Source organism: Ictidomys tridecemlineatus, chromosome 15 (genome assembly GCF_052094955.1).
Source record: "Ictidomys tridecemlineatus isolate mIctTri1 chromosome 15, mIctTri1.hap1, whole genome shotgun sequence".
In the NCBI taxonomy this organism is placed as follows: domain Eukaryota; kingdom Metazoa; phylum Chordata; class Mammalia; order Rodentia; family Sciuridae; genus Ictidomys; species Ictidomys tridecemlineatus.
Genome location: NC_135491.1, coordinates 14763616 through 14789297, shown reverse-complemented (window position 1 = coordinate 14789297; position 25682 = coordinate 14763616). Strand labels below are relative to the sequence as shown.

At 49.5% G+C, this 25682-nt stretch overlaps 1 protein-coding gene across 4 annotated transcripts; it reads right to left on the bottom strand.

The window, feature by feature from the left end:
* Nucleotides 1-227: 227 nt before the first annotated feature.
* Nucleotides 228-25682, bottom strand: LOC101974318 (F-box only protein 17). Of its 4 annotated transcripts, none has more exons than XM_078032104.1 (6): nucleotides 25164-25296; nucleotides 5545-5910; nucleotides 4849-4960; nucleotides 2326-2421; nucleotides 1440-1575; nucleotides 228-1057 (listed from the first exon to the last, which is right to left on the bottom strand). In XM_078032104.1, exons 2-6 carry the CDS (start codon nucleotides 5891-5893, stop codon nucleotides 914-916), a joined length of 837 nt encoding a protein of 278 aa, XP_077888230.1. In that variant the 5' UTR covers nucleotides 5894-5910; nucleotides 25164-25296; the 3' UTR covers nucleotides 228-913. The 4 variants fall into 4 exon arrangements, with proteins under 4 accessions (XP_077888230.1, XP_077888231.1, XP_077888232.1 ...); XM_078032105.1 differs by lacking the exon at nucleotides 25164-25296 and adding an exon at nucleotides 16899-17022; XM_078032106.1 differs by lacking the exon at nucleotides 25164-25296 and adding an exon at nucleotides 16822-16841.

The following is a 25682-nucleotide window of genomic DNA, read 5'->3' as shown; positions in this document are numbered from 1 at the left end:
GGTGAGCTATAATAATAGGTCATTTAAATGGCATTGATAGGGACACCTGCATGAGAGCTGTTGGGAAGACCCCTGAGGGCAGAACTGGGAGTCACTCAGCTGTAGCCCTCTGGGTTCTGGAAGCTCCTCTTTGTGCCAAGATCGTAAACATGAAACTATGGTCCTTTAAAAGACCAGAGCTGGAGATGAACCATTATACTGATAATAGACAAAAAACACCCGTTACCTCATGTTTAGCACCAGTTTTATTGAGCTGGTTGGTTGGTTGACTGTGCCTGGAGATGAGGAAAGCGCTCCTGGCACACCTTGCTCAAGAAGTCTCTATAGAAGATGGTGTGAGTGCAGGGAAGGAGGGTGGATCTGGCTGGAGCTGAGGGCAGGGACCCGGCCCCAGGGGAGGTGCTGATGGGCAGCGGGGTGGACATTGCTCAGCAGTGGGGGGTTCATGGCCCCACAGCTGGATCCCGGAGACTCCCCAGACCACATGGGATTTCTTTGAGGTCTTTGCTGGTCTCCAGGTCAGATGCTCTGAACGGCCTCCGCTCCCTGCCTGCAGTCAGCTCACCCCAAAACACGCAGACCAGTCACCAGGGAATGGTTTACCCACTGACATCACATGAGGAAATAATTTATAGACATGAACCAACTAAATGTCAGTTACTTTTATGACACCCCCAGCTGGGGAGCTGAGGAAGCTCTAAGGAACCCCCTGGGTCCCTGGTTTGTCACACAGCATGAGGACGGCCACGCCAAAACAGCAGCAAGTGGGTTACGGGAGGTGTGCCCGGAAGAAGCCACACGGGACCCCCACTGTCCCTGAGTATCCTCTGGCTCTGGGATGTGAAGCCACCCTTGATTTTGACAGCATCCAGCAGGTGGCAGTGCAGCCTGGACTTCGGGGTCAGGCTGGTCACTAGGACGGGCGGATCCTGATTCTCACGCTGGAGTGGGTCACCAGGGCACCATAGTGTCCCACCCAAGAACGCATGTCTCTCCCGTACTGCTCAAAAGACACGTAGCGGATGCCCTTGCCGAAGTTGGTGAAGACGTGGGAGACCTGCGGGATGAGAAGGAGGGGTCCTGTGCTCGCCTCTTCGTCGCCTCAGCAGGTGCTCCCGAATACCCAGCAGGCACCTCTGGGCCCTGCTGGGGGTGCTAGGGGACAGCAGTGAGGCCAGCAGCAAAAAGGACAAGCACACAGGGTAAGGACTGTGTTCACCTTAACAGTACCCTGCACACAGTAGGTGCTCAATGTTTGTTGAAGGCTGTTGTGCTAATACATCTGCAAACATCCTGGAACGAGGTTCAGAAACCGTCAGCTATTGCTACTGGCGTCCAGCCGATGACAGCGGAGAAGGGAAGCCCCGCAGGTGACAGGTTGGGCGGGTGGGCCTTGGAGGGAGGGGGTCGAGGGTGAGGGGAAGGCGCTCTGGACCCACCTGTCGGCAGCTCCTCTCAGTCCACTGAAGGACTGGGTTGGGGGACGCTGAGAACTTGACCACTTCGTTTTCATACGTGTCCAGGAGGCGGACCCGAAGCCGGTAGATGCAGCCGCAGTTTTCTCGGGCGCCCCACCTGCCGGGTGGCAGTGAGCCTTGATGCTCCTGCAACCCAGCCAGCTGGTTCTGGGTTGGGCATCAAGGAGGGAGGCCGAGGCTGGTTTTCTCTGCACCCAAATGAGGGTCCTACGCACCTACACGGCTTGGGCATCTCCGGGGGCGGAGCCTGGTTCTGGGATGGAGCCAGAGTCCGTGGGGGGAGCCTGGGTGCCCCCGGAGTGGAGTGGAGCCTGAAGGGCTGTCGGGGGGGCTAGACTAGGGTGCGTGGGCTGTGAGGCTCGGGCCCTAGCCACAACCTAGGGGAGGAGCCCGAAGATCTGGAGAAAGAACTGGAACCCCAGGGAAGAGACGGAGTGCTGCGCGGGGAACCTGGGTGCTCTGGAAGGAGGGAGCTCGTGTAAGCTCATGGTCCCCACCCCAACTGTGCTTCCTCTGAACGTCAGTTCTTAGGGCATGGCGGTGCTTTCAGAAGCCTTGGACCTTAGGGTCAACGCAGAGTTGGGGATGATGGTGACATCAGACCAGTTGCTGGCCTCATGTGAACAACCCAGTGGGTCTGCTGGGAAGGGGGTGGGGAGGCGGGCATACCCGTGCCCTGGGCTCACCAAGGGTCCACCCCTCCCTGGCTGTGCAACTACGACAGTCTGCTTCACCCAAAGAGCGCGCAGTTCCAGCCTGACCTCCATGGAGGCTGGAACTGAGGTCTTGCTGCGCCACCACCATGGCTCACCTCTGTGGCTCCAGGACAGACTGCTACTCCACTCACCAGTCGGCCACGCAGATCTCGATCTGGGCGCTGTCCAGCAGCTCCTGCCACATGCCCTCCATCACCAGGTCCACAAGCTGCCTCTTGAAGCACCATCTGGGAGGGGAGACGCAGGAGATGGAGCACACAATGCTGATCTTCAAGCTGCACCTAGAAATCACCTCCTCCAGGACGCTTCCTCGGATCACCATGCCTAAAGTAGCGGCTCGGTTTGCTTTCCAGGATAGGAAGATGCCCGATAGGCTGTGTCACTGCGTCACTGTGCTGGGCATCTCTCCTTGTGTCTCAGATCCCCTCCCCTTTTTCCACCCTGTTCTGGGCTCCAGGAGGCTGATCTATATACCAGCCTGCCCTGAGTGCTTGTGGGGGACTGGGGTATGAGTGCAAATGGAGGTCACACAGTGGACACACAAGCAGGGAGTTCCTGGGCCTCCTAAAATGTGGGGGCCCTCTGGGCATGGTGGTGGGTACCTGTAGTCTTAGCTACTTAGGAGGCAGAGGCAGGAGGATTGCTTGGGCCCAGTTTGAGACCAACCTGAAGTTTGAGACAAGATCCAGTCTCAATTAAAAAGAAAAAGAAAAATGTGTGGGGTCCCAGGGCCAAGGTCGAATGATCTTTATGGCATTGTCACCCTTATTTTCTGCTTCCTGATGGTGGGCCAATGGAGTGCTGCAGCAGGAGATGCAAGGAAGGGGACAGAGTCAAAGTCAGGTACTAAACCTACTGGGTCCATCCTGAGAGACGGCTGTGTCTCCCAAAGGAAGACACAGCCCCTCAGCACCCTCTGCTTACAGCTTTCTCTGTCCTTTTTCAATAGCTGCTTCCTCCCTTCCCCTGAAGGCTGGAGGTGGCAATGTCCATCCTCTTCTTCATTACTAGCCCAGCCCTGGGGTCCAGTAGGATCCCCTGTAGTCTGCCCAATATTTACAAACAGTTCCTTTTCCTAATTTGAATGTAAGATACTAACAGAAATAGTGTAGCCCTCTTTGAGAATACAACAGACATTGATCTGTGGAGCAGAAGAGTGTGAGGGACAGACCTAGGTATATATTCAGACGTCATAAATGATACAGACAGCAACACCATTCTATGGGGAATGGAAGGATTCTGTAGCAGACAGTGCTGGGAAAACTGCCTCAGTATATGGTGTGTGGGGAGTTGGTCCTTACATAACAGCACATTCAAGAATAAAGATCTAATGTAAAGAGCTGTGAGGTTACTAGAAGAGAATATAAGAGACATATAAAAGACCAGTGTCAATATCTAGGGTGGGGAGAAATTGTTTTAAAAAAAATTCAAGAATACAATTTTTTTTTCAGTTCTGTGTATCATACCAATGGCCTCATGTATGCTAGGGAATCGCTCTCTTTCTAAGCTATACCCCCAGCCCAAGAATACATATTCTAAAGCAAAAAGAGAAGTTTGATCATACAGAAATAACAGATTTCTGCCAACAAAGAACACAGTTAGTAGAGATGGCAGATTGGGAAAAAATTTCTGCCACTCCCAGGATGGACAAGGGACATCTAGACTACAAGGAATTTCCCCCCCCCTCCCTCCCTACCTGCACTGAGGATTGAACCCAGGGCCATTTAACCACTAAGCCATATCCCCAGCCCTTTTTAAATTTGAGACAGGGCATCGCTAAGTTGCCGAGGCCGGCTTTGAACTTGTCTTCCTCCTGCCTTAGCTTCCCAGGCTGCTGGGATTACAGCGTGCATTACCACACCCAGCAAGACTACAAGGAATTCTTGCATGTTTTAGGAAAAAGATTTCAGTCCTAGTGGAAAATATGAACAGGTAATTTACAAAAGAATGAATTTTAAAAGCTAGCAAGCACATGAAGACATGCTTCATTATTAGTAAACATAACAATGCAAAATAAGCAAAGAGATATCACTTCACCCATATGTAGTGGCAATGACTAAAAAGCTAGGTAATGCCACAAGGGAACCTTTACCTAAAGAAGAGGACAAGCAGAATGAGTATGGGGTGTGTGTGGGGGGGCAAGTACAAGAGAGAATCAACTAATTAATCAAATAGTTTTGATGTCTTCATAGTATTTATCATAATCAGAAGCTCCGGGGCTATATCACCTGGGTGCAAACCCCAGCTCCATCACTAGATATTAGTTTATCTCTGAAATTCAGCGTCCTATTATAAAATGTTCCAACAATAATACCCGTGTCATAGGGTTGTTGCCGAAATTGAGTTACATGTAAAGTGTGTAGCATAGGCTAACCCCTCTAAAATGCTTGTTGTGTTGTTATGTTACTGTTTATGTTTGTCCCCCCAACTCTACATTTAAAATGAAAAAGAAAAACGGGCACATTGCCAACGTTTCTGATTTTTCCTTGTATCTCTGGCCTATAAAACTGCCTGGAATCTGAGTATTTGGCAGGCTTTCAACAAACGTTGGTAAATGGATGAAAGAGGAAAGAGACTGAAGGTAGGGACAAGGATGGTGAATCGGGTTCCTTGCCCTCTTTAGGCCATTACCCCCACGAACAAGGGCCACTCACTCGAAAGAAGTCACAAAGCAGGTCTGGGAAGGGGCCCCTGGCACCAGTGTCAGGTTCTTTTCCACAGCCCAGCCATTTCCTCCATGCTCCACCTCCCAGCCTCTGAAGCCCTCTGCGAGAATGAAACAGTTGAATGACAGACAGCCTCAGGCCAGGTGGCCCGGCAGAGTGCCCCGCATCACCACCTTGCCCCGCCCACCAGGCCTGGCATGTGGTATCCCTCGTCCCACAACCTCGCCACACAGACCGCCCATCCACTCAGCTTCTCAGCCCCATTCGGTCCTTCCTCCTCGGTCCCGCCCCTCTGTTGTCCTCCCCTCAATCTCTGCAGCTACCCTCCTCGCCCGCCCACTCTCTGGGTTTCCCGCCCTGCAAGGTGGTCCAGGCTTTCTATGCAAGCTCCGCCCCCTCCAGCCTTCCATTGGCTTCAGCCCAGCACGCCCCTGGCTCCACTTCCTAGGCCACGCCCACCGGGTTTACCTCTCCAGCTTCCCGTCTCAGCCCCGCCTCCTGGGCCCTCCAGCCGCCTTGCCTATTGGTTATATCTCAGGCCCTGCCCACAGCCCTGGGCCCGCCCGCCCCTCAGTCTCGCGGGGCCTCACCCCCCACAGGTCTCCAGTCCCCGGGCCCGCCACATCTTCCCGCCCCGCCCGGACACGCCCCCCGCCCGGCCCCGGCCCCGCCCGCGGCACGCACGCTCTCCGCAGGAGTTGAAGATGAGGTTGCGGCCCAGGGGCGCCCGCAGGCAGTAGCGCGCCAGGGCGCAGAGCGGGAGCTCTTCTTCGTCGTCGTCGCTTGGTGGGCAGCGCTGGGCCAAGGCGTAGAAAGCGCGGCCCTCGGCGCTGCGGTCGCGAGCCAGCTGAAGCAGCCACACGGAGGGCCCGTCTACCACGTCGCGCCAGGCGCGGCACACCGGGCGGCAGCGGGTCACTAAGGCTCGCGGCGGCACGTGGCTCAGCACCTGCACGAGCAGCTCCGGGGGCAGCACGTCCAGGGCCACGGGCGGGTCTGCGGGCAGCCGCCGCCGCGACGGCCGAGCGCCCATCTCCCGCCGCCGACGTCCTGCAGGTCGAGAGGGGGCGGCGAGTCAGCGCCAAGGTCATGGGGTCCCTGAGCGACCCAGGGGCTGCCACGGCCGGGAAGCTACGAAGCTACGGACTCGGTTCCAGCCTCCTGGCTCTGAACATTGATAGAGAAAGAGAGACCCTCACTCTTCCTCCTTCCTTCTGGGGCAAAAGACCCCTCCCTGGGCCGACTGACTCCATTAGGCCGCTAACCCTAGCTCCCATCGCACTTGTGCCAGGCAAAGCACTTTATATGACCATAAGATACAGACCCCAACCCTCCCTTGACCACTCTCTCCTACCCCTCCAGCGACAGCTTTCTATCCAGGGTCTCATGCATACTAGGCATGTGCTTTACCTCTGAGCTACATCCCCACCCCCATTTCCTTGTTTCTTTTTATAGCAATGCTTCCTGCAACTAAGTGAGAGGCCCAGTCTCAAAAAAAAAAAAAAAAAAAAAAAGCCGGTGCAGTGGCCCACACCTGTAATTCCAGCAATTTAGCGAGGCCCTTAAGCAACTCAGCAAGATAAATAAATAAAAAGGGCTGGGGACTGGCTCAGTGGTTGAGAGCCTCTGGGTTCAATCCCCAGTACCAAAAAAAAAAAAGAATACACAGGAACCAGCTTGGTAGAGCTGTCTCCTAGCATGTGCAAGGCCCCAGGCTCCATCTTCAACAAACAAAAACCTTCTCAAAACAATTGTCTAGACTCACCACCTCACATCTTCAGCTTTCATTCTCTTGCCAACCTTTCAGTCCGGCCTTGCTCCCTGCCCTGTGCTGAGATGTTGAGGTAACAGCGACCTCCAGGATGCCAGGCCTAGTTACTGTCCCTTGGTCGCCTTGCTTGACCTCAGCAGCATCTGCTGATTATTCACCCCACCTCCCCTCTGGACTCCTGTCGTCTCAGGTGGTTTCTTGTCAGTCTCCCTGGCTGGCTCTTTCTCTTCTCTCTGATCTCACAGAGTCGGAGCTGGGCCTCTGAAACTCTTCTCCATCAATCTTTGCCATCCCTCTCCCCCTTGCTTCTCTCCTCCATGGTCGCTCCTCACAAGCATCCAAATCACAGGTAGTGCCCTGCCCTCCTTGGAGCCCTCCTGTGACTCCACCCCACTCTAGGTGAAAGCTCAGTCCTTCCCGGAGTCCACGAGGCCCCTGTGATCTGCTTCATCCTGTCTATTCTCATCTCCCTCTCAGTCACTCTGCCCCAGCCACACTGGCCTCTGTGCCTCTGGGGCCTCTGTGCCTCTGGCTGTCCCCTCCACCTGGATCCAGATGATTTCTTTGCTTACTTCCAAATATGCTTTAGGTCTTTGCTCAAATGTCAGCTTTTCCACGGGGCCTTCCCTGACAACCTTATTTACAACTTCAGGGCGTCACCACCACTACCTACGCCCCTTCCCTTCAACTCACTTAACACTTCTCTAACACACCTATCACCTTCTAACAGAAAACACGAATAACTATGCGATTAACTTATTAATCCTCTTTAATATCTGTCTTTCCTACCATATCATAATCATCATGAGGGCAGAAATTGTTTCTTTTGCACATGGCCTACAACAGTGCCTGATTCATACTAAGTGCCTACAACAGTGCCTGATGCATACTAAGTATTCAATAAAGAGAATGTTAAATGGATGAATGGGCTGTCGTGCAGCTCAGTGGTTGAGCGCTGGCTTGGCATGTGTCAGGCCCTGGGTTCTATCCTCATGGCTGCCAACAACAAAACAAAACCCCACAAAAATACAAGCAAAACCATTTCGAGGATGAGGGAACTGATGTCACACATGTGTAACCAGGTGGGACACATTTATTTAACAAGAACTCAGTGACTAGCTCAAGGTCTAGTCAAAACTCACTTCATAACCCGAGGCAGATCCCTCGAGTAGGGAAAGCACAGAGTCGCCCACCCATCGTGTCTGGGTCCAAGTCCCAACTAAGCTTCCAGCTAGTTTTAGGATCACCGGCAAGTCGCTTAACCTCTCTTTACCTGTTTCCTCTTCTGAAAATGGGATGTTAAAAGTGCTGACTTCTGCTGAGCGAGGTGACACATGCCTGTAATCCCAGTGACTCGGGAGGACGATCACAGGTTCAAAGCCAGCCTCAGCAATTTAGCAAGGCTGTGAGCAACTCAGTGAGACCCTGCCTCTAAATAAAAACTAAAAAGGACTGAGGATATGGCTCAGTGGTTAAGTACCCTTGAACTCAATCCCCAGCACCAAAAAAAAAGAAAAAAGTGCCAACTTTATAGGGCAATAGTGAGGATAAGGCAAATCAATATTTATTTATAAAGTGCTTACAAAAAGCCCGTGGGGGCTCATAAGTAAGAGCGATATTAATTTAATATTAAGCACCAAATTATGTCAGTTGCTAATACTATTATTACGCTTCACAAAAAAGCAACAAGCAACTATTCAGCTGTGATATTTTCACACAGTGTATTTATTGGCCCTAATTAAGCCATCGTACTGTGCGTCTAAGCTGGATCATCTCACTGAATCTGATCATCTTGTTAACAGGCGAAACAATCCTCCAAGGTCGCCCTGGGTTAAGAGGCTCCAATGAGCTAATGCTTGTCATATGGGCGCACACAGGAAGCGCTCAGTTCATGTCAGCTATTATTATTTTTAAGCAGATTGATTAAGGTTTTGTTTGAAAGAAAAGAGGACTGGAGGGCTGGGGATGTAGCTCCATGGTAGATCACTTGCCTGGTATGTGCAATGCCTTGGGTTCAATCCCCAGCACTGAAAAGAAGAAAAGATTCTCTCAGGCAGGTGTCCCCTGGATAGGGCAAAAATTCTATTATATCTTTTTAATTTTTATGTTGAGATGGGGTCTCAGTAAGTAGCTGAGGCTGGCTTTAAACTTATGATCCTCCTGCCTCAGCCTCCTGAGTTGCTGGGATGACAGGTGTGCACCACCAGACCCAGCTCTGATACCATCTTTATCCCCACTACAGAAGAACTGAAGTCATGGAGTCAGATTTTAGAGAGATGAGTTTGTGCTTTTTTCCACTTGGTTGTTAGTTGTATTAATAATTGTCTGTGACTCCTAAACCAGCCACCAGTTTGCCTGGCAGGGACACGAGACCAACCAGGTCCACTCTTCTTAGGAGTGTGCTGGTCTTTGGCAATCTGGGGCTGGGGTGGCTGTCTCAGCCAATGAGGGCACTCAGACACCATTAAGGAGCAAGGACCTCCAAGAGAGACGCTTCTTGCCAGGCACAGTGGCCCACACCTGTAATCCCAGCAGCTCAGGAGGCTGAGGCAAGATCATGAGTTCAAAGCCAGCCTCAGCAACTTAGCAAGGCCCTAAGCAACTCAGTGAGACCCTGTCTCTAATAAAATACAAAAACGGGCTGGGGATGTGGCTCAGTGGGTTAGCGTCCAATCCCTGGTACCAAAACAAACAATATAAAAACGCACCTCTTGCGTTCTCAGCCATCCTACACAAACCACACAAGCAGCTGCTCAGGACACACCAGGTCCCTCACATCCAACATGTTGCAGCCTCAAGGCCAATTTCAAGCCCGGTACTTCCTGCTGCCCTACTTGCCCCAAATAACTACAATGACTTTCCCTACTGACATGTTCTTCCCGAGTTTATAACTTCTCATTACGTTGCAGGGTCTTTGTGACCACCTCAGCTTCCAGAGCAATGCGGAAGTGACGTTGCCCAGGGATTTCCAAAACCTCACAAGGCCCCTGCCTGGTGGGCCCTCCTTTGGAGCCCTGAGTCCAGGGGTGTGCTGCTAAATGGTTAACAAGTGGCTCTTAGGAGCCGGGTGGGGAAGAGCTGGGATTTATAGACTCTGTGACTTTCCGTGGGGTAAATCGTACCCACGAAGGCTGATTACAAACGGCCCAAGTGAAATCCCTGAGCTGTGGGGTTGGCATGAGCTCGAAAGAGATTTGCACAATTAATTAGCTAGAGCAAGCTGCCTGTGTCATGGCAGGAGCCTGGGTGCCCTGCAGTCCTCATGCAGAGAGAGGAGGAGACAGGGAGGTGGCACCAGCTGCTCCAGCCCCAGCTGTTTCAATCTCCTCACGGCCAGATGCAGGAATGAAGAAGTTCTGGGATGACCCAGCCTCGGCCACAGTCCGATGGCAACTGCATGAGACCCTCCCCCCAAAATGTGGGCCACTTAGCTGGGCTCAGTCAGTCCCTAGAACCACAAAAGATAATAATAAAATAACATTTTTTGGGGGCAGGGGGATTGAACCCAGGGGTGCTTTACCACTGAGCCACACCCTAGACCTTTTTATGTTTTGTCTTATTTATTTGTTTGTTTGCACTTTCAAAAAAGATCAATTAACATAATTTCATTGAACTCAGGGGCACTTGACCCCTGAGTCACATCCCCAGCCCTTTTCTGTATTTTATTAAGAGACAGGGTCTCACGGAGCTGCTTAGCACCTCACATTTGCTGAGGCTGGCTTTGAACTTGTGATTTTTCCGTCTTAGCCTCTGAGCCACTGGGATCACAAGTGTGTGCCACCATGCCCGGCCCTTATGTTTTATTTTGAGACAGGGTCTCATTAAGTCACAAAGAAAAGGGTCTTGCTAAATTGCTGAGGCTGGCCTCAAACTTGCAATCCTCCTGCCTCAGCCTCCCAACTGGTTGGGATTCCAGGTGTGCACCACCTTGCCTGGCCTGAATTGTTGTTCATCAGGCTGTTATGCAGCACTAGCTAGATGGAACTATGCTTGGGGACCTACCTTGAGTGGGATGGAGACCCTTGAAGTAGCCCCCAATAAGACACAGTAGGTGTCCAAACTTAGACCTATTTGAATTCAAATCCTGATGCAACCCCCTGTGTGATTTGGGGAAATCCAAATCTCCCCTGTGTGATTTGGGGAAAAAAATATTTATTTCCTTTGTAGCTTGTAAACATAAGTCAGGAATAGCATGATTTTATTAAAAACGTTGGTTTAAGTACTACGACTGCTATTTTTGTTTGTGTAATATCTTTCTTTATTTCATTTTATTTAAAAATCTAGAATTGGATCTTTTGTCCCCTGAGAATGTGGTCAATGACTCAGTGACTCATTTCACCATAAATGGAGAGTCTATCCTCTGTCTTCATGGGTCCTCTATCCTTGGACTCAACAAGCACTAATGGTACTTATTTGGGGGAAAAAAAAGGACGTATTTTGTTGTTGTTGTTATTCACTAAACAATACAACAACTATAAATAGGAATTATAAGTGATCTAGGGATGACTTAAGGTTTACAGGAAGGTGTACATAAGTTCTATGCTGCTTGATTTATTTTTTGTTGGTGCTGGAGATCAAACCCGGTCTTCAAGCATGCTAGGCAAGTCTCTACCCCTGAGGGGCATCTCCAGTTCCACTCTTGTATAAGGACTTGAGCATTCCAGGATTTTGGTATCCTTGGGTGAGTGGAGGGGATCTTGAAACCAACTCCTGGGGATCTCAAGAGATGGTGGTATGTGCTGAACACAGCAGAAATGATTCCCTTCCAAGAGAATTTGAGAGCATTACAATGTCAAGCTGGGCAGAGGTCTACTTATTTAGAAAGCATATATTTTTTTCAATTTCTTGATCTGAGGGCTGGTTATATGTTCAAGATGCACTAGGATTCGATAGGTCGTTGGGTGTGGTGGCTCGAGCCTATAACTCCAGCAGCTCTGGAGGCTGAGGCAGGAGAATTGCAAATTCAAAGCCAGCCTCAACAACTTAGCAAGGCTCTAAGCAACTCAGCGAGAACCTGTGTCTAAATAAAATGTAAGGGGCTGGGGATGTGGCTCAGGCGGTAGCGCGCTCGCCTGGCATGCGTGCGGCCCGGGTTCGATCCTCAGCACCACATACCAACAAAGATGTTGTGTCCGCCGAAAACAAACAAACAAATAAATAAATAAAATATAAAAAGGGCTTGGGATGTGGCTGTGAGTCAAGTGCCCTGGCTCCGATCCCTGGTACACACACACACACCAAAAATAGTGAACGAAAGACGAGACTATATGTGATGAAGGAATCCATAGGGACAATCTAACATCATGTAAATCTACTTAGGGGGCTGGGGTTGTGGCTCAGGGGTAGAGCGCTTACCTCGCACATATGAGGCACTGGGTCTGACTCTGAGCACCACATAAAAATAAAAAAAAAATCAAAATAATTATGTTCATCTACAACTAAGAAATATTTTTTAAAATTTACCTAACAGTTCTTTAACTTGTATAGTTTATGGAAGCCAGAGACCTTTTAATAGTGACTAAGAAATTTTGCACAAAAATACCTATTACTCAATGAGTATTGATGCATTTGTTTTGGCTTGTTTAAATATATATATATATTTTTTTTTTTTCTTTTTTCTCTTGAGAAACTTAAGAGTAATGATCATTTTTATTTATTTATTTATGAATGGTCCTGGGGCTGGGCTTAGATTGTGCCAGACAGTGGCTGCGGCCGGGTCGGTGAGGGCTTCCTTGCACCTGGGATGGGAAGACAAGAAGAGTTGGTGCTTGTTCTCAGGCTTTTCTGTTTTCACAGGGTCTAGCAGGAGCCTGCACTTTCAAAAATGATCGATTAACATAATTTCATCTGCAAGGCTGATTGCACTGGGCAGGTTTCACCAGCAAAGAATTCTCCTGCCCCAAATTCAGACAGCATCCCCAACACACCGCCTTCATTGTCTATAGTCCTGTTTTTACTTTGTAAGTTTTACTTTTATTAACTGCATCAGCTAACAACCATTAGAATAACTTGCGTATAGTCTTGGTATGATTAGAAATATTTTTACTTGATGTGATATTATACATTTTTTGTCCTTAGAATGTCATTTCATGCTAGGTGCGGTGGTGCATGCCTGTCATCCCAGTGGCTCAGGAGGCTGAGGCAGGAGGATCGAGAGTTCAAAGCCAGCCTCAGCAACAGCGAGGCACTAAGCAACTCAGTGAAACGCTGTCTCTAAATAAAATACAAAATAGGGCTGGGGACGTGGCTCAGTGGTTGAGTGCCCAAAGTTCAATCCCAAGTACCCCCCCCCCAATAAAGAAATGAAAGTGGGATGCTCTCTGATGATTCACCTGGGGAAGGGGACAAGAGGAGGTGGGTCCCTGGGTACATCATGAGAGCATCAGGGAGAGCTGTGAGCGAGCCATCAGGTCAACGCCAGAAACCACCAACAACCCCCATCCCAGAGAGAGTTGCACCACAGTCGTGAAAGCTGGGTGGTGGTGGGACTTGGGGTGGGTGCACATGCACGTGTAAATCTTTTCATTTATTTTTTTGCACGTGGATCCTATACTTTCTCGAATGGGCACCACTAAATAAAAAAGAGCTTCGCTGATGCATAGTTGACCTTCACCCAAGCGCACACAGGTCCAGTGCGCAGCTGGGAAACCCTGACCACGCTCAAGAGGCTGCCGCCATCTAGGGTTTACCCCGTCCCAGTGAACCCCCAAATGCCATTCCAAAGCAACGACTAATCTGCGTTCTGACGTTTCCTATAATTCCATGGCAATAGAATGACAGCGTGTCCAGGTATCCCACTGCCTCCGGGTTCCAAGCCGCCAAGTTGGAGGGGGCCCTTTAAACCTTTCTCCCTGGGCCGCGGACGCGATGCTACGTTTTGTCAGTAGATGGCGCCGGAGAGGCGCCGCGGGAGGCCGGGTGGGCGGGGCGGGCGGCTCCCGGGCCGCAGCGTCTCCCGCGGTGGGTCCCGCGGCGCGGGGCGGACGGCAGCGCTCACCTCGCCCGAGAACCGCTTTCCCGGCAAATTCCATTCCAGGGAGCCTTTGCCCTTGGACGGCCACAGCAAACCTGCTCCAGCAAGGTCAAGATCTCCCCCAGGGCTGCCCCTTCTCAGCCTCTCTCCCCTTACTTCGACTGGCTGATCTTTTTATCTACTATTTATGTTTCTTTTCTTTCTTTAATTCTGCCCCCCCACACCCCCAGACTTGGTCTCACCCTGTGGCTCAGGCTGGCTTCCAACTCCTGGGCTCAAGGTGATCTGCTGCCTCAGCCTCCCTAGTGGCTGGGGCTACAGCTACACCCAGCATGGAATCTGCTATTTTTATATTCATCACTGTTCTTTCTCTTTGTTTTTTAGCAGCCAGTCGCTTGCACTCTGATTCCCTGTTATAATTAATCATTCTGTAGCTTAAACATTCTCTGTTCAAATTCCTCTGTGGTTTCAGTCTCCTGATTGGACCCTGACTGACACATATAATACGTGCTTCCTCACATGTACTTCCTTCCTTCAGCATAACGTGTGTGATTCATCTACATGGTTGGGTGTGTTCATCCGTCGTTCATTCCTTTTTTATTGCTGGGTAGTATTCCATTGAACAGATAAACCATAATCTGTCCACTCATCTGGGTTGTTTCCAGTTTGAGGCTATTATGAGTCAAGCTGCTAGGATCATTCGTTACACACACGTGTGGACATACATTTGCATTTCTTTTGAGTAAATACCTAGCAGTAGAATTCCTGGGTCATGGGGTAAGTATTTAACTTTTTTTTCCCCTTGGTACTTGTGATTGAACCCGGGGAAGCTTTACCACTGAGCTACCTCCCAGCCCTTTTTATTATTATTATTATTATTTATTTTGAAATAAGGGATGGCTAAGTTGCTGAGCCTGGCCTCAAACTTTGATCCTCCTTCCTCAGCCTTCCTAGTTGCTGGGATTACAGGCCCGTGCCACCACACCTGGCAACTCTTTTACTTCTGAACGGTCGCTGGTGTGTTTCTAACCTGCTACAGATGGATACACAAGCTCATACTAAGACAAGATTAAGATTCCTTTCTCTTTAGGAGGATTGATATGTTCGAAGATTCAGCATGGCTTCCCCTTCAAGAAGGCAAACTGAGCTACTGATAATCAAGATGTGTCACAGCCTGTGTGAGCCTGTGGACACGTTAGTGTCCAAATGTGGGTGCCTGGTGATCAGAGGGAACCCCGATCCCACACCCGGGTTCACCTCTTATGTGCCTGTTCTGTGCCAGACTCTCCACACGTTATCTCAGGGACCCCAAGTGCAGAGACCCACTGGAGTGGAAGCCCCCTGAGGCAGGCTGGGTGGGAGAAACGGACTGAGGCTGGGACCCGGACTCACCAGGGGTCCTCAGCTTGGCTGCATCTTCCAGCTTCCCCAGAAATCCCAGCTTTTATGTGAAATCACTCAAATTTGAAATATCAAGATGAATCTTAGAAAATCAAAGTACAACGTGGGCCAGATAAGACATCTCTCTGCAGACCCGGGAACCCACCGGGGGTTCCAAGCAGTGGAGGGGAGTGGGGATTGGAATCTGGGCAGTGTGGCCTCCCTCTTTAAGGCCACCCTCCAAGCCAGGCGTGGTGGCACACATCTATAATCCCTGTGGCCCAGGAGGCTGAGGCAGGAGGATCGCAGGTTCAAAGTCAGCCTCAGCAACTTAGTGAGACCCTGACTTTAAATAAAATATAAAAAGGGCTGGGGATGCGGCTCCGTGTTAGTTAAGCATCCCTGGGTTCCATCCCTGGTGCCAAAAAAAAAAAAAAAAGAAGAAGAAGGGAAGAAAGAAAGTAAGATGGAAATCCTGGCACCCACAGGCCACCTGCAAAACTGAGTTCTCCGTCGTCCTTTGAACCTGAGCAAGGGCGTGGGGGAGCAGGACTCTGTTACAATAGCTCCACGTCAAAACCAAAGCACACGGGAAGCCCAGACCTGACACCCAGCCTCTTGTTTGGAAAAGTGTTTGGACGGCAAGGATCACCAGAGGTGGTGGCCTGCACAGGAGCCGCTTGACGGAATACGGAAGTCCACAAGCAGAACTGACCCCAGAGGACAAAGGGACAATCGGAGGAAACAGAAGAAAAGAAAAACCTTCACGGGACACCTAGGGCCGGTCTCCTGGGCTTTGGACCTGCACCAAACGGCCCAGGCTTGTTTAACACTCTGCTGCTGCCCCGTGTGTGTGTGTGTGTGTGTGTGTGTGTGTGTGTGTGTGTGTGTGTCTAGAGATTGAACCCAGGGAGCTCCACCACCAAGCGACAACCAGCCCTTGTTATTTGTTTTATTTTGAGACAGGGTCTCACCAAATTGCCCAGACTGGTCTCCAACCTGTGATCCTCCTGCCTCAGCCTCCTGAATTGCTGGGTTTACAGGTGTGTGCCACCAGACCCAGCTTAAATCTTTTTTCTTTTTCTTTTTCTTTTTTTTTTGGTACCAGGGATTGAACCCAGGAGCGCTTAACCACTGAGCCACATCCCCAGCCCTTTTTATGTTTTATTTTGAGACAGGGTCTCGCTAAGTTGCTTAAGGCCTCACTAAGTTGCTGAGGCTGGCTTTGATCTTGCAATCGCCTCCCGAGTTGCTGGGTAAAATAATTCCTGAACAAGGGGCCCCGCATTTTCATTTTGCCCAGGGACCCGTAAAGGATGCAGCTAGTCCTAAACACACTTAGGTTGAGACGTGCTCAACAAAACAGGCGGCCCATACTATAAAGGGAAGGGACAGAGATCCAAGAAGTGGATCGGATGATCACTAACAGGAAGAAGCTTCTCACAGAAGGGAATAATTAATTAATTAATGAGTAATAGGAGGAAAAAAAATGGGAGGTGTTAATTCTAAGGGCCAGAGCGCAGAGGGGAGGAGAGAGAAGGGACACTCACCGGTTACCAGCTTCGGCCAAACCAGCAAAATCACCAGCCCCACATTCCAGACCAGATGTTGAGATCCTGTCTCAAGCACCAGGTGGCCGAGCCACCCGCACCCTGCATCCTGCCCACAGCCAGCCCTACCCAGGGACAGGTGCTTGCCACAGTCGGTCCTCGGTTCCCAACCTTCTGCGGGGCCACCGCATCCCAGGTAGCTTCAGTGGAAACGGTCGCCCCCCCTCCCCAAGAGTCACAAAGGTGCTCTGGCTGCCAGCTCTGGTGGGTGGGCTTTGAGCTGTTACCTGGCCTAGCTGCTGGCCCTTCCTGGAACTTGTCCCCTACCAGTCCTTCCTGGCCAGCAGTTGACTCGGCTCATTACCTCACAGGTTCCTTGGTCTCCAGAATCTTTTCCCTGGTGCAGGGCTGGAGCGGAACCCAAGGCCTCAGGGTGCTGGGCACGTTCTCCACGCCTGAGCTCCACCAGGGACCTTCGGGAATTTTAACTGAGAAATCGAGAAAAAAACCCAAAACCTTATTTGTGTTAGATCCGTTTAATGCAGCCCAGGAAACAGGATTCAGAGCTGGGGATGTGAGTTAGGGTAGAGCCCGGGCCTGGCAGGCTCCATCCCTAGGACCACAAATAAAAAAAAGGAATCGTTTTGACCTGGAGACTAGGAGGATTCTCTCTACAGTGGCTCTGTTTATTGTTTCATTTGTTTGTTTATACTGGGGACCCAACACAGGAGCCCTGGACCACTGAGCCGCATCCCCAGCCCTTTTTTATGTCTTATTTAGAGACAGGGTCTCCCTGAGTTGCTTAGGGCCTCACTAAGTTGCTGAGGCTGGCTTTCAACCTGCGATCCTCCTGCCTCAGCCTCCTGGTCTCTGGGTTTGCAGGCGTGCGCCACTTTGCCCGCCTTGTTTATCGGTTTTCATGGGAAAAGGACTGTCTTTTTCTACCACTGGTTCTAGGACAACTGGAAATCTACATGCAAAGGGAGGAATTTTAGATCATTGCTTCACACTCCATCAACTCAAAATTCATCACGCACCTAAGCTTCGGAGTTAGAACTGGGGCTGGGGCGCAGCTCAGGGTAGAGCATGTGCTTATCATGTGGGAGACCCGTGCTTTCCCCCAGCACTGCCCACCCCGAGTTAAAACTGCAGAACTATTAGGAAGAAACAAGGGAAAAATTTTGTGATTTCAACTTAGGCAAAGATTTTTTTTTTAGATACAATACCAAGAGTGTGATTTTCTTTTCTTCTCTTCTCTTTCTCTCTCTCTCTCTCTCTCTCTCTCTCTTTTGTACTGAGAATTGAGCCCAGGGATTTACCACTGAGCCACATCATCCACAGGCCTTTTTATTTTATTTTATTTTATTTTTTGAGAGGGTCTCGCTAAGTTGCTTAGGGCCTTGCTGAGAGGTTAAAGCTGGCCTTGAACTTGCAGTCCTCCTGCCTCAGCCTCCTGAGTTGCTGGGATTATAGGAATATGCCACCTTCCCTGCCCAAAAATATGAATTTCAAAAGAAAAAAAAAAGACAATCCAGACACCATCAAGATAAAAGAAAACAAAATCAAAACTACACTGAGATTCCATCTCACTCCAGTCAGAATGGCAATCACCAAGAATACAAGCAACAATAAACGCTGGTGAGGATGCGGGGGAAGGAACACTCATACTTTGCCGTGGGACTGCAAATAGATGCAACCACTTGGAGATTCCCCAGAAAACTGGGAATGGAACCACCGTTTGACCCAGCCATCCCACTCTTCAGTTTATACTCAAAGGACTTAGAAACAGCATACTACAGGGACACAGTCACATCAACATTTATAGCAGCTCAATTCACAATAGCTAGACTATGGAACCAACCTAGGTGACCTTCAACAGATGAATGGATAAAGAAACTATGGTATATATACTCAATGGAGTATTACTCGGCCTTAAAGAAGAATGAAATTATGACATAATTTGAGGGTAAATGGGTGGAATTAAAGAATATCATGCTAGGGGCTGGGGATGTGGCTCAAGCAGTAGCGCGCTCGCCTGGCATGCGTGCGGCCCGGGTTCAATTCTCAGCACCACATACCAACAAAAATGTATCCGCCGAAAACTAAAAAAATAATAAATAAATATTAAAATTCTCTCTCTCTCTTTAAAAAAAAATGAAAGGTATAAAGAATATCATGCTAAACAAAATAAGTCAATCCCAAAGAACTAAAGGCTGAATGTTTTCTCTGATACGCAGATGCTAATTCACAATAGGGACGGGGAGGAGAGGTATTTTAGACCAGACAGAGGGGAGTGAAGGCATGGAGGTAGGAAGGATAGAAGAATGAATCAGATATCATCATCCTACGTGCAAATATGAGTACACGACCTGTGCAACTCTACATCACGTATGACCAGACAGATGAGACCAGGCGGATGAGAAGTTGCACTCCATTTACGTATAATGTGTCAAAGTGCACTCCACTGTCACGGATAACTAATTAGAACACCCCCTCCCCCCAAAAGAAGCCTAATTAAATAAAAATATAATGAAATAAAAAGAATAAAACTTTTGTACTTCAAAAAACCCCATTAGTGCTTGCCCACCATGCCTGGGTTTGGCCCTCAGCATCACTGCCAAGAAAACAAATCAAAACCTTTGAGAAAATGAAAAGAGAAGGGTATGGCCCAATGAAACAATCCTTGCCTAGCATGGGCAAGGCCATGGGTTCAATCCCTGGTCACACTCACACACACACACACTCACACACACACTCACACACACACACACACACACACATACACACATGACAAGCTATAGATGGCAGAAAAAATTGCAAATCAGATTGCAAAAAAGATGAAGGACTTGTATTCAAAATATGTAAAGAACACTGAACATTCACTAACAAGACAAACCAACTAAAATGGATGAAAGATTTGAATAGACATTAATTTAAAAAGATGCAGGAATGACTAAGAAGCAGATGAAAGTTGCTTAATGGAATTAGGCATTAGGAAAATACAAATTAAAATCTCCAGAAGAGGGACTGGGGTTGTGACTCTGCAGTAGAGCGCTCACCTAGCTCGTGTGAGGCCCTGGGTTTGATCCTCAGCACCACATAAAAATAAAATAAAGATATTGTGTCCAACTATAACTAAAAAATAATAAATATATTTTTTAAAAAATCTCCAGAAGACACTTCACAGGCATCACAATGTCTATTATTTAAACTGACACTGTTGACAAGTGTTGTGGGGGATCTGGAGACGACTGGGACCTGGTGGGAATGTAAACCTGTATATCCATGTTTAAGCTTCTTTAAAAATTGAATATTAAAAAAAAGCTAAGCATCAACTTACCATGAGATCCAACAATTTTGAGTAAATTTTCTACCCAAGATAAATAAAAACAGACATTCACACAAAGACACAGATGCAACTGTTCATATCAGCATTGAACATTCAGAAACAATTTAAATATCCATTCATTGAAACCTAGACAGAATGTGGTATGTCCATTCAATGGAGTACTATTCAGCAATAAAAAAATACAAACATGCTACACACCCAAACCAGTGTGAAAGCCAGACAGAGAAGACTCCCTGTTACACAGGTACTTAAATGAAATGTTCAGAAAAAGGCAAGTCTATAGATACAGACACTGTCTTTTTGCAGTGGGGCCAGGGGGAGAACAGAGTGACTACAAATAGGCAAAAGGAGCTTCTGGAGGTGACAGAAATGCTCTTAAACTGTGATGATGGCTGCAGCAACTGCAAGATCATGAAAAGTCACTGAGTTTTCTACTTAAGGGGGCTGACTTATGGCTCGTAAGTTTGTAAATTTCACCTTTTTTTTTTTTTTCTTTTTGTGGTAGTGAGGATTGAACCGGGGTGCTCAGCCACTGAGCCACATCCCCAAACTTTTTTTATATTTTACTTTAGAGACAGGGTCTCGCTGGGTTACTTAGGGCCTCTCTAAGGTGCTGAGGCTGGCTTTGAACTCCTGATCCTCCTGCCTCAGCCTCTCCACTGGGATGTACTGGCTTTAAATCTCACCTCTTAATAAGGCTGTTAAACAGAAGAGTCCTGCAGACTTCCTAGGCTATACCTATTGTCCCAGGGTCATTAGGGTGATCCCTCAAAGTCCAGAAGGTGGATTCCTGGGGAGAGAGAGGGTTCCTAACCAGAAGGAGCAAATGAAAAACTTGAGCTAGCAATGGCCCTGTTGACCTGGACACAAGTTCCTCAGGTGGTTGCTTTATGATTATCTGTTAAATTGTACAAGCAAGATGTGGACCCTTTTCTGTATGGATGTTATATTTTGCAAATAAGAAAAATAGTGCCATCAATGAACACCAGGATAATATACACCAGAGAAGGACACGTCTAATTGTATCTTAGTGGAAACAATAATCATCCGTATTGAGGACATTCTTTATGTGCATCATCCGGGTCCTGGGAAATTTCTGGGCAAGAGGGCATCACGGGGCTAGCAAGGGCCATGGGTTTGGGGAATTGCTGATGACAGGTGAGCCCTTATGGGTGGGGGGCCTGGACCCCAGGGGGTGCCCGAAACCAGGGATGGTACTCAGACCTATATGGACTATGTTTTTTCCTGGGCACACACCTACGGCAAAGTTCAATTTATAGATTAGGCACCGTGAGAGATCAAAACAGTGACTAATAATAAAATAGAAAGTTTTAACAACACCAAGTCTTAAAAGTGATTTGAATTCAGCTTCTGTCTTCTTTCCTCTCCCTCCCTGCCCCGGCCCCCGGCCCAGTACTGGGGATCGAGCCCAAGGGAGCTCTACCACTGGGCTCCAACCCAACCTTTTCAATTTTAGTTTCAGACAGGATCTGGCTAAGCTGCCCAGGCTGGCCTCGAACTTGCGATCCTCCTGCCTCGACCTCCCGAGTCACCGGGATCACAGATAGGTGCCATTGCCTAGTTTCAAATGCAGTCTCTCTCTCCCATCTGCAGGGGGCTGTCCTCGCCTTCTGTCATCCTGTGAGATGCCACGGTGCCTGCCTGATGAGATGAAGGAACAGAGGTGAAGGGCAGGCATCCGGGCCTCGTGGCCGAACCCTAGGCTGCTGTGTAAGGGCGACTGGAACCGAGCCCCGGGGTTTTGCCACAAGCCACCTGGTCATTAACATCGAAGGCAGCTTCCAAGTAACTAAGAGGGGGCTGTGTACACAGGACAAAGGATGGATCTGCGCCCCAGGCAGGAAGGAGCGGGCGTCAAGAGAGTTCGCCATGCTCCTCAGACCAGCCTGCCATTTCAATCTCGTGAAGTGCTCATTTCTGGAATTTTCCATTTCGGATTTTCTGACTGCAGTTGACATAGGGAAACTGTAACCAAAGCAAAAGCGCAGAGGAGGAGGAGGAGGAGGCCCTCTCTGTGGATGTGTTTGGTTGCCCAGGGCCCCCTGGTTATCAGGGTTTGCCTCATCTTGGAAAAGTCTAGTTTCCCAAATGCGCCCGCGGACTTCTAGTAACCCCCTCGCCTCACGGTTGTGGGGAGATCAGATGAGATCAGGGCCTGGCCCTCAACAGATGTGAGCCGCGGAGAGAAGCGTGTTACTATGATTAGCAGCTGGGGCCCCAGGGTGGGCCTCCATGTGTCGGAATCATGCCTCACTGGAACTCTGACCAGGAATGTGGGAGGGAGACGCCTTAGGAAATCACCAGATGAAACACCGCAGGACCCAGAACTGTCCCTAGGGCACAATCTAAACCACACCGGGAATTTTAAGAAAAAAAAAACAAAAAAAAAAAGACAAAAAATGCCCAGTTCAAAAATCCATCCCAAGCAAAAAAAAGTGGCAGGGAGGACCCACCAGTGGTCATGATGTTACCAGTGTTCACGGGAAACAGACGGTGGGAGTCAAGAAAACCCCTTCACCAGGTAACAAACGCTCCTGTTAGCTGAGCATCTACTTTGCTCTGGGCTGGTGGGAAGTACTTTACAAAACCTCAGGAAAAACTCACCAACAACTCCATGAGGTGGACATTGCTTTCCCCATGGGGAAACTGAGATTTGGAGGAGAGAAGCTACGTGCTCAAAGTCACCTGGCAAGACTGTGGTAGAGCCATGGTGAGAGACGAAATCACAACGAATTTAGTTATAGATGGAATTAGTTTTTATTCACAAGTCATAAATCAGGGTGGCCTTGTGTGTGTGTGTGTGTGTGTGTGTGTGTGTTAATGGGGATCTAAACCCAGGGGCACTCTACCTCAGAGCTACACCCACAGCCCTTTTTATTTTTTTTTTATTTTGAAACAGTCTTGCTAGGTTGCTGAGGCTGGTCTTGAACTTGAGATCCTCCTGCCTCGGCATCCGGAGTTGCTGGGATGACGGGCCTCTGTGCACGGCTCTGGCAGCCTCCATTCTACAGTACGGAATGTGAGGTCCTACCAGCCTTGGGAGAAGAGTGGGCTTTGTAAGGTGAGATCGAGGGAACAAAACAGTAGGACCAAAAAAGCTGACTGGCCAACACCATGTTATTTAGGTTACATTCTGGAGGGGTTATGGCAAAGGGAACTTCCTCACACACTGACTCAGGTAGACAGGAATGTTGTTTTTTGTTGTTGTTGTTTTTAGGAAAAATGGTGTGTTTGGGGTTTCATCTGCTTCTTTAAAAGTTTCCGTGATAATGTAGCATTTGGCATGAGTGACTCCATTTTGGTTGGTCCTGTCCCTTGGGGCCTAGCTCAGGAGCTCAGGACGCCCATCATTTTGTTTAAGAGCCGGGACTTGAATCCTAATGTACAGGATCTGTAGATTGTGCCACTATATGAATCTCCTCTATCTCTTTCTTCATTTCTAGATAATTTTGCTTTATGTTTCCCAATTTTTTCTTTTAACATTTTCATCATGTAGAAAACTTTGAAGAATAGTAAAATGAACATTTTGCCATACTGTACTCCCTCTGTTTGCGCTACTAGTCACCCAGGCTGGCCTTAAACTCCTGATCCTCCTGCTTCAGCCTCCCAGGTTGCTGGGTTTACACACTTGTACCGCTGTGCCCAGCTCTGGTTTTCTTAATTCAAACCACTGTCATTTATTTATTTTATTTATTTTTCTTTCTTCTTCTTCTTCTTTTTTTTTTTTTTCCTTCTGGTACCAGGGATTGAACCCAGGGGCACTTAACCACTGAGCTTCATCTCCAGCCTTTTTTATATTTTATTTAGAGACAGGGTCTCACTGACTTCCTTAGGGCTTCACTGAGTTGCTGAGGCTGGCTTTGAACTCGCAATCCTACTGCCTCAGCCCCCTGAGCCGCGGGGATTACAGGTGTGTGCCACCATGCCCGGCCCATTTCATTTTTTCTTAAAGAAATTATACTTTTTTAATCACAGAAAAAAAAGTTGGTAGGCTCATCTTCTATTTGATTTAGGAGCTGTATATACAACCTGATTGGCTAAAAACATTTTATAATTTACATGTATATTGAGACCATTTATTTTTTTTAATGTATCTTTTAAAGTATGCTCCTTAGCCAAGCCTTACAAAGAAGAGGTGTCAACAGATAATGGGCATATTTATCGGAATAAGAAATACAAGTTCATTTTTTAATTAATTTATTTATTGTGGTGCTGGGGATGGAACCTGAGGCCTCACGCACGCTGGACAAGTGCTTGCCCACTGAGCCACCCCCCTAACCTAGAAATACAAAAGTTTAAGAAATTATTTTATGTTAGGAAAGTAGTCCATAGAGAAACTAAGAATCATGTTATGATCATATGGAAAAGACAGGAAGTTTGGAGCTGATGAAAGTCGTCTCCTATTTTAAGCAAGGGATCAATGGACACATTGTTTAAGGGTTCAAAAATGAAGAAATAATCCAAAAGTTTGCTTTTAAGATTTGGAAGCATTTACCCATAGCAGAAAAAGTTTAAAAACATGCACGATGGATGACGAGTTACTTTATCCGTTTTTGAAAAGTAAATTAATTACCAAAAAAAAAAAAATTATAGATCTCTCTGCCCAGCAGGAGAGCAGCTAGTGTTTAAACGACTGTTTGTTGTCCCCACCCCCCACCCCCCAGCTCGCAGGCTCCCTGGGTCCCACTGTCTTTTCTTCTGGTGGCTTCCCAGGACATTTAAGCCATTTCTCTTTATTTAAAAACCCTTTCGTAATATCTCACTCTCTCAAAGTGGGAAGCAAACAGATGCTGTCTGAAGTTGAGGGAACAAGGAGAACGTTCATTGAGGGAAAATAAATAAATAAATCCTGAGCTTTGCAAAGTAACTCGGGCGAACTCCGAGGCGGAGGCGTGGCCACCGCCACCCCCAGGCTGCAGAGCCGAGGCCCGGGCTCCTGACGCGCAGCCTGGGGACCGGGCGCCGGCGGCCAGGGGCGCAGCAGGCGGCCGGGGCGGTTCAGGGAGTAGCGAAGGGCGACACCCGCGGAGCCGCGGGGGGGTCGGGGTGGCGGGGTGCGCGTTGGGGACCCGTTTTAAGAGCAAAGCTCAGGACGGTGCGGGGCTTCCCACCGAGCGTTTGCAGAACTCTGGAGTTTACGGGGGGCTGGGATGGAGGGGGCCTGGGAAGGGGGCGCAGGGTCGCCCGGGGACCCACCCCACCCCGGGGGCACCCCGCTGCGGGTGAGGACGGAGCCCTCGGTCACACCTGGGTCCCTACCTGTCCGGCGCTCCCCGGGCGGCCCGCTCGCAGGGCTCTGGGGACCGGGGTCGTCTTCCCGCCCTGCTCGGGAGGCAGTCGGGGGGCCCCCCGGGATCGGCCTCCCCAGGGAGCCCCGGGACCCGGCTCTGGGCAGCCGGTCCTCTCCTCGGGGCCGGCGGCTGCAATCCGGAGCCCGGACCCGCGGCCGAGCGCTGTGGCCCGCGGGCGGGAGGTGGCCCTGCGCCGGCGGCTGCGCCTGGAGCCAGCGAGGGCGGCGCCCGGATCCGGAGGGAGGGCCGGGCCAGGAGCCGTCCCGCGCTCGAGATCCCGGGAGCCGCGCTGTCCCCACGTGGCTGCCTGAGATCCGGGACCCGGGTTCGCCCCCTGGGCACCTCCTCTCGGCGGGTTCCGCCGCCCCCAGGCCCCCGCGGTGGCGCTGCGCCGGGCTCCCGGCTCCCCTAGCCCTTCCCAGTGGCCTGGGGCTGAAGCCGCCTCCGCCATTCACCAGGTCCCTCTGATCCTGCGCCCCTGCTCAGC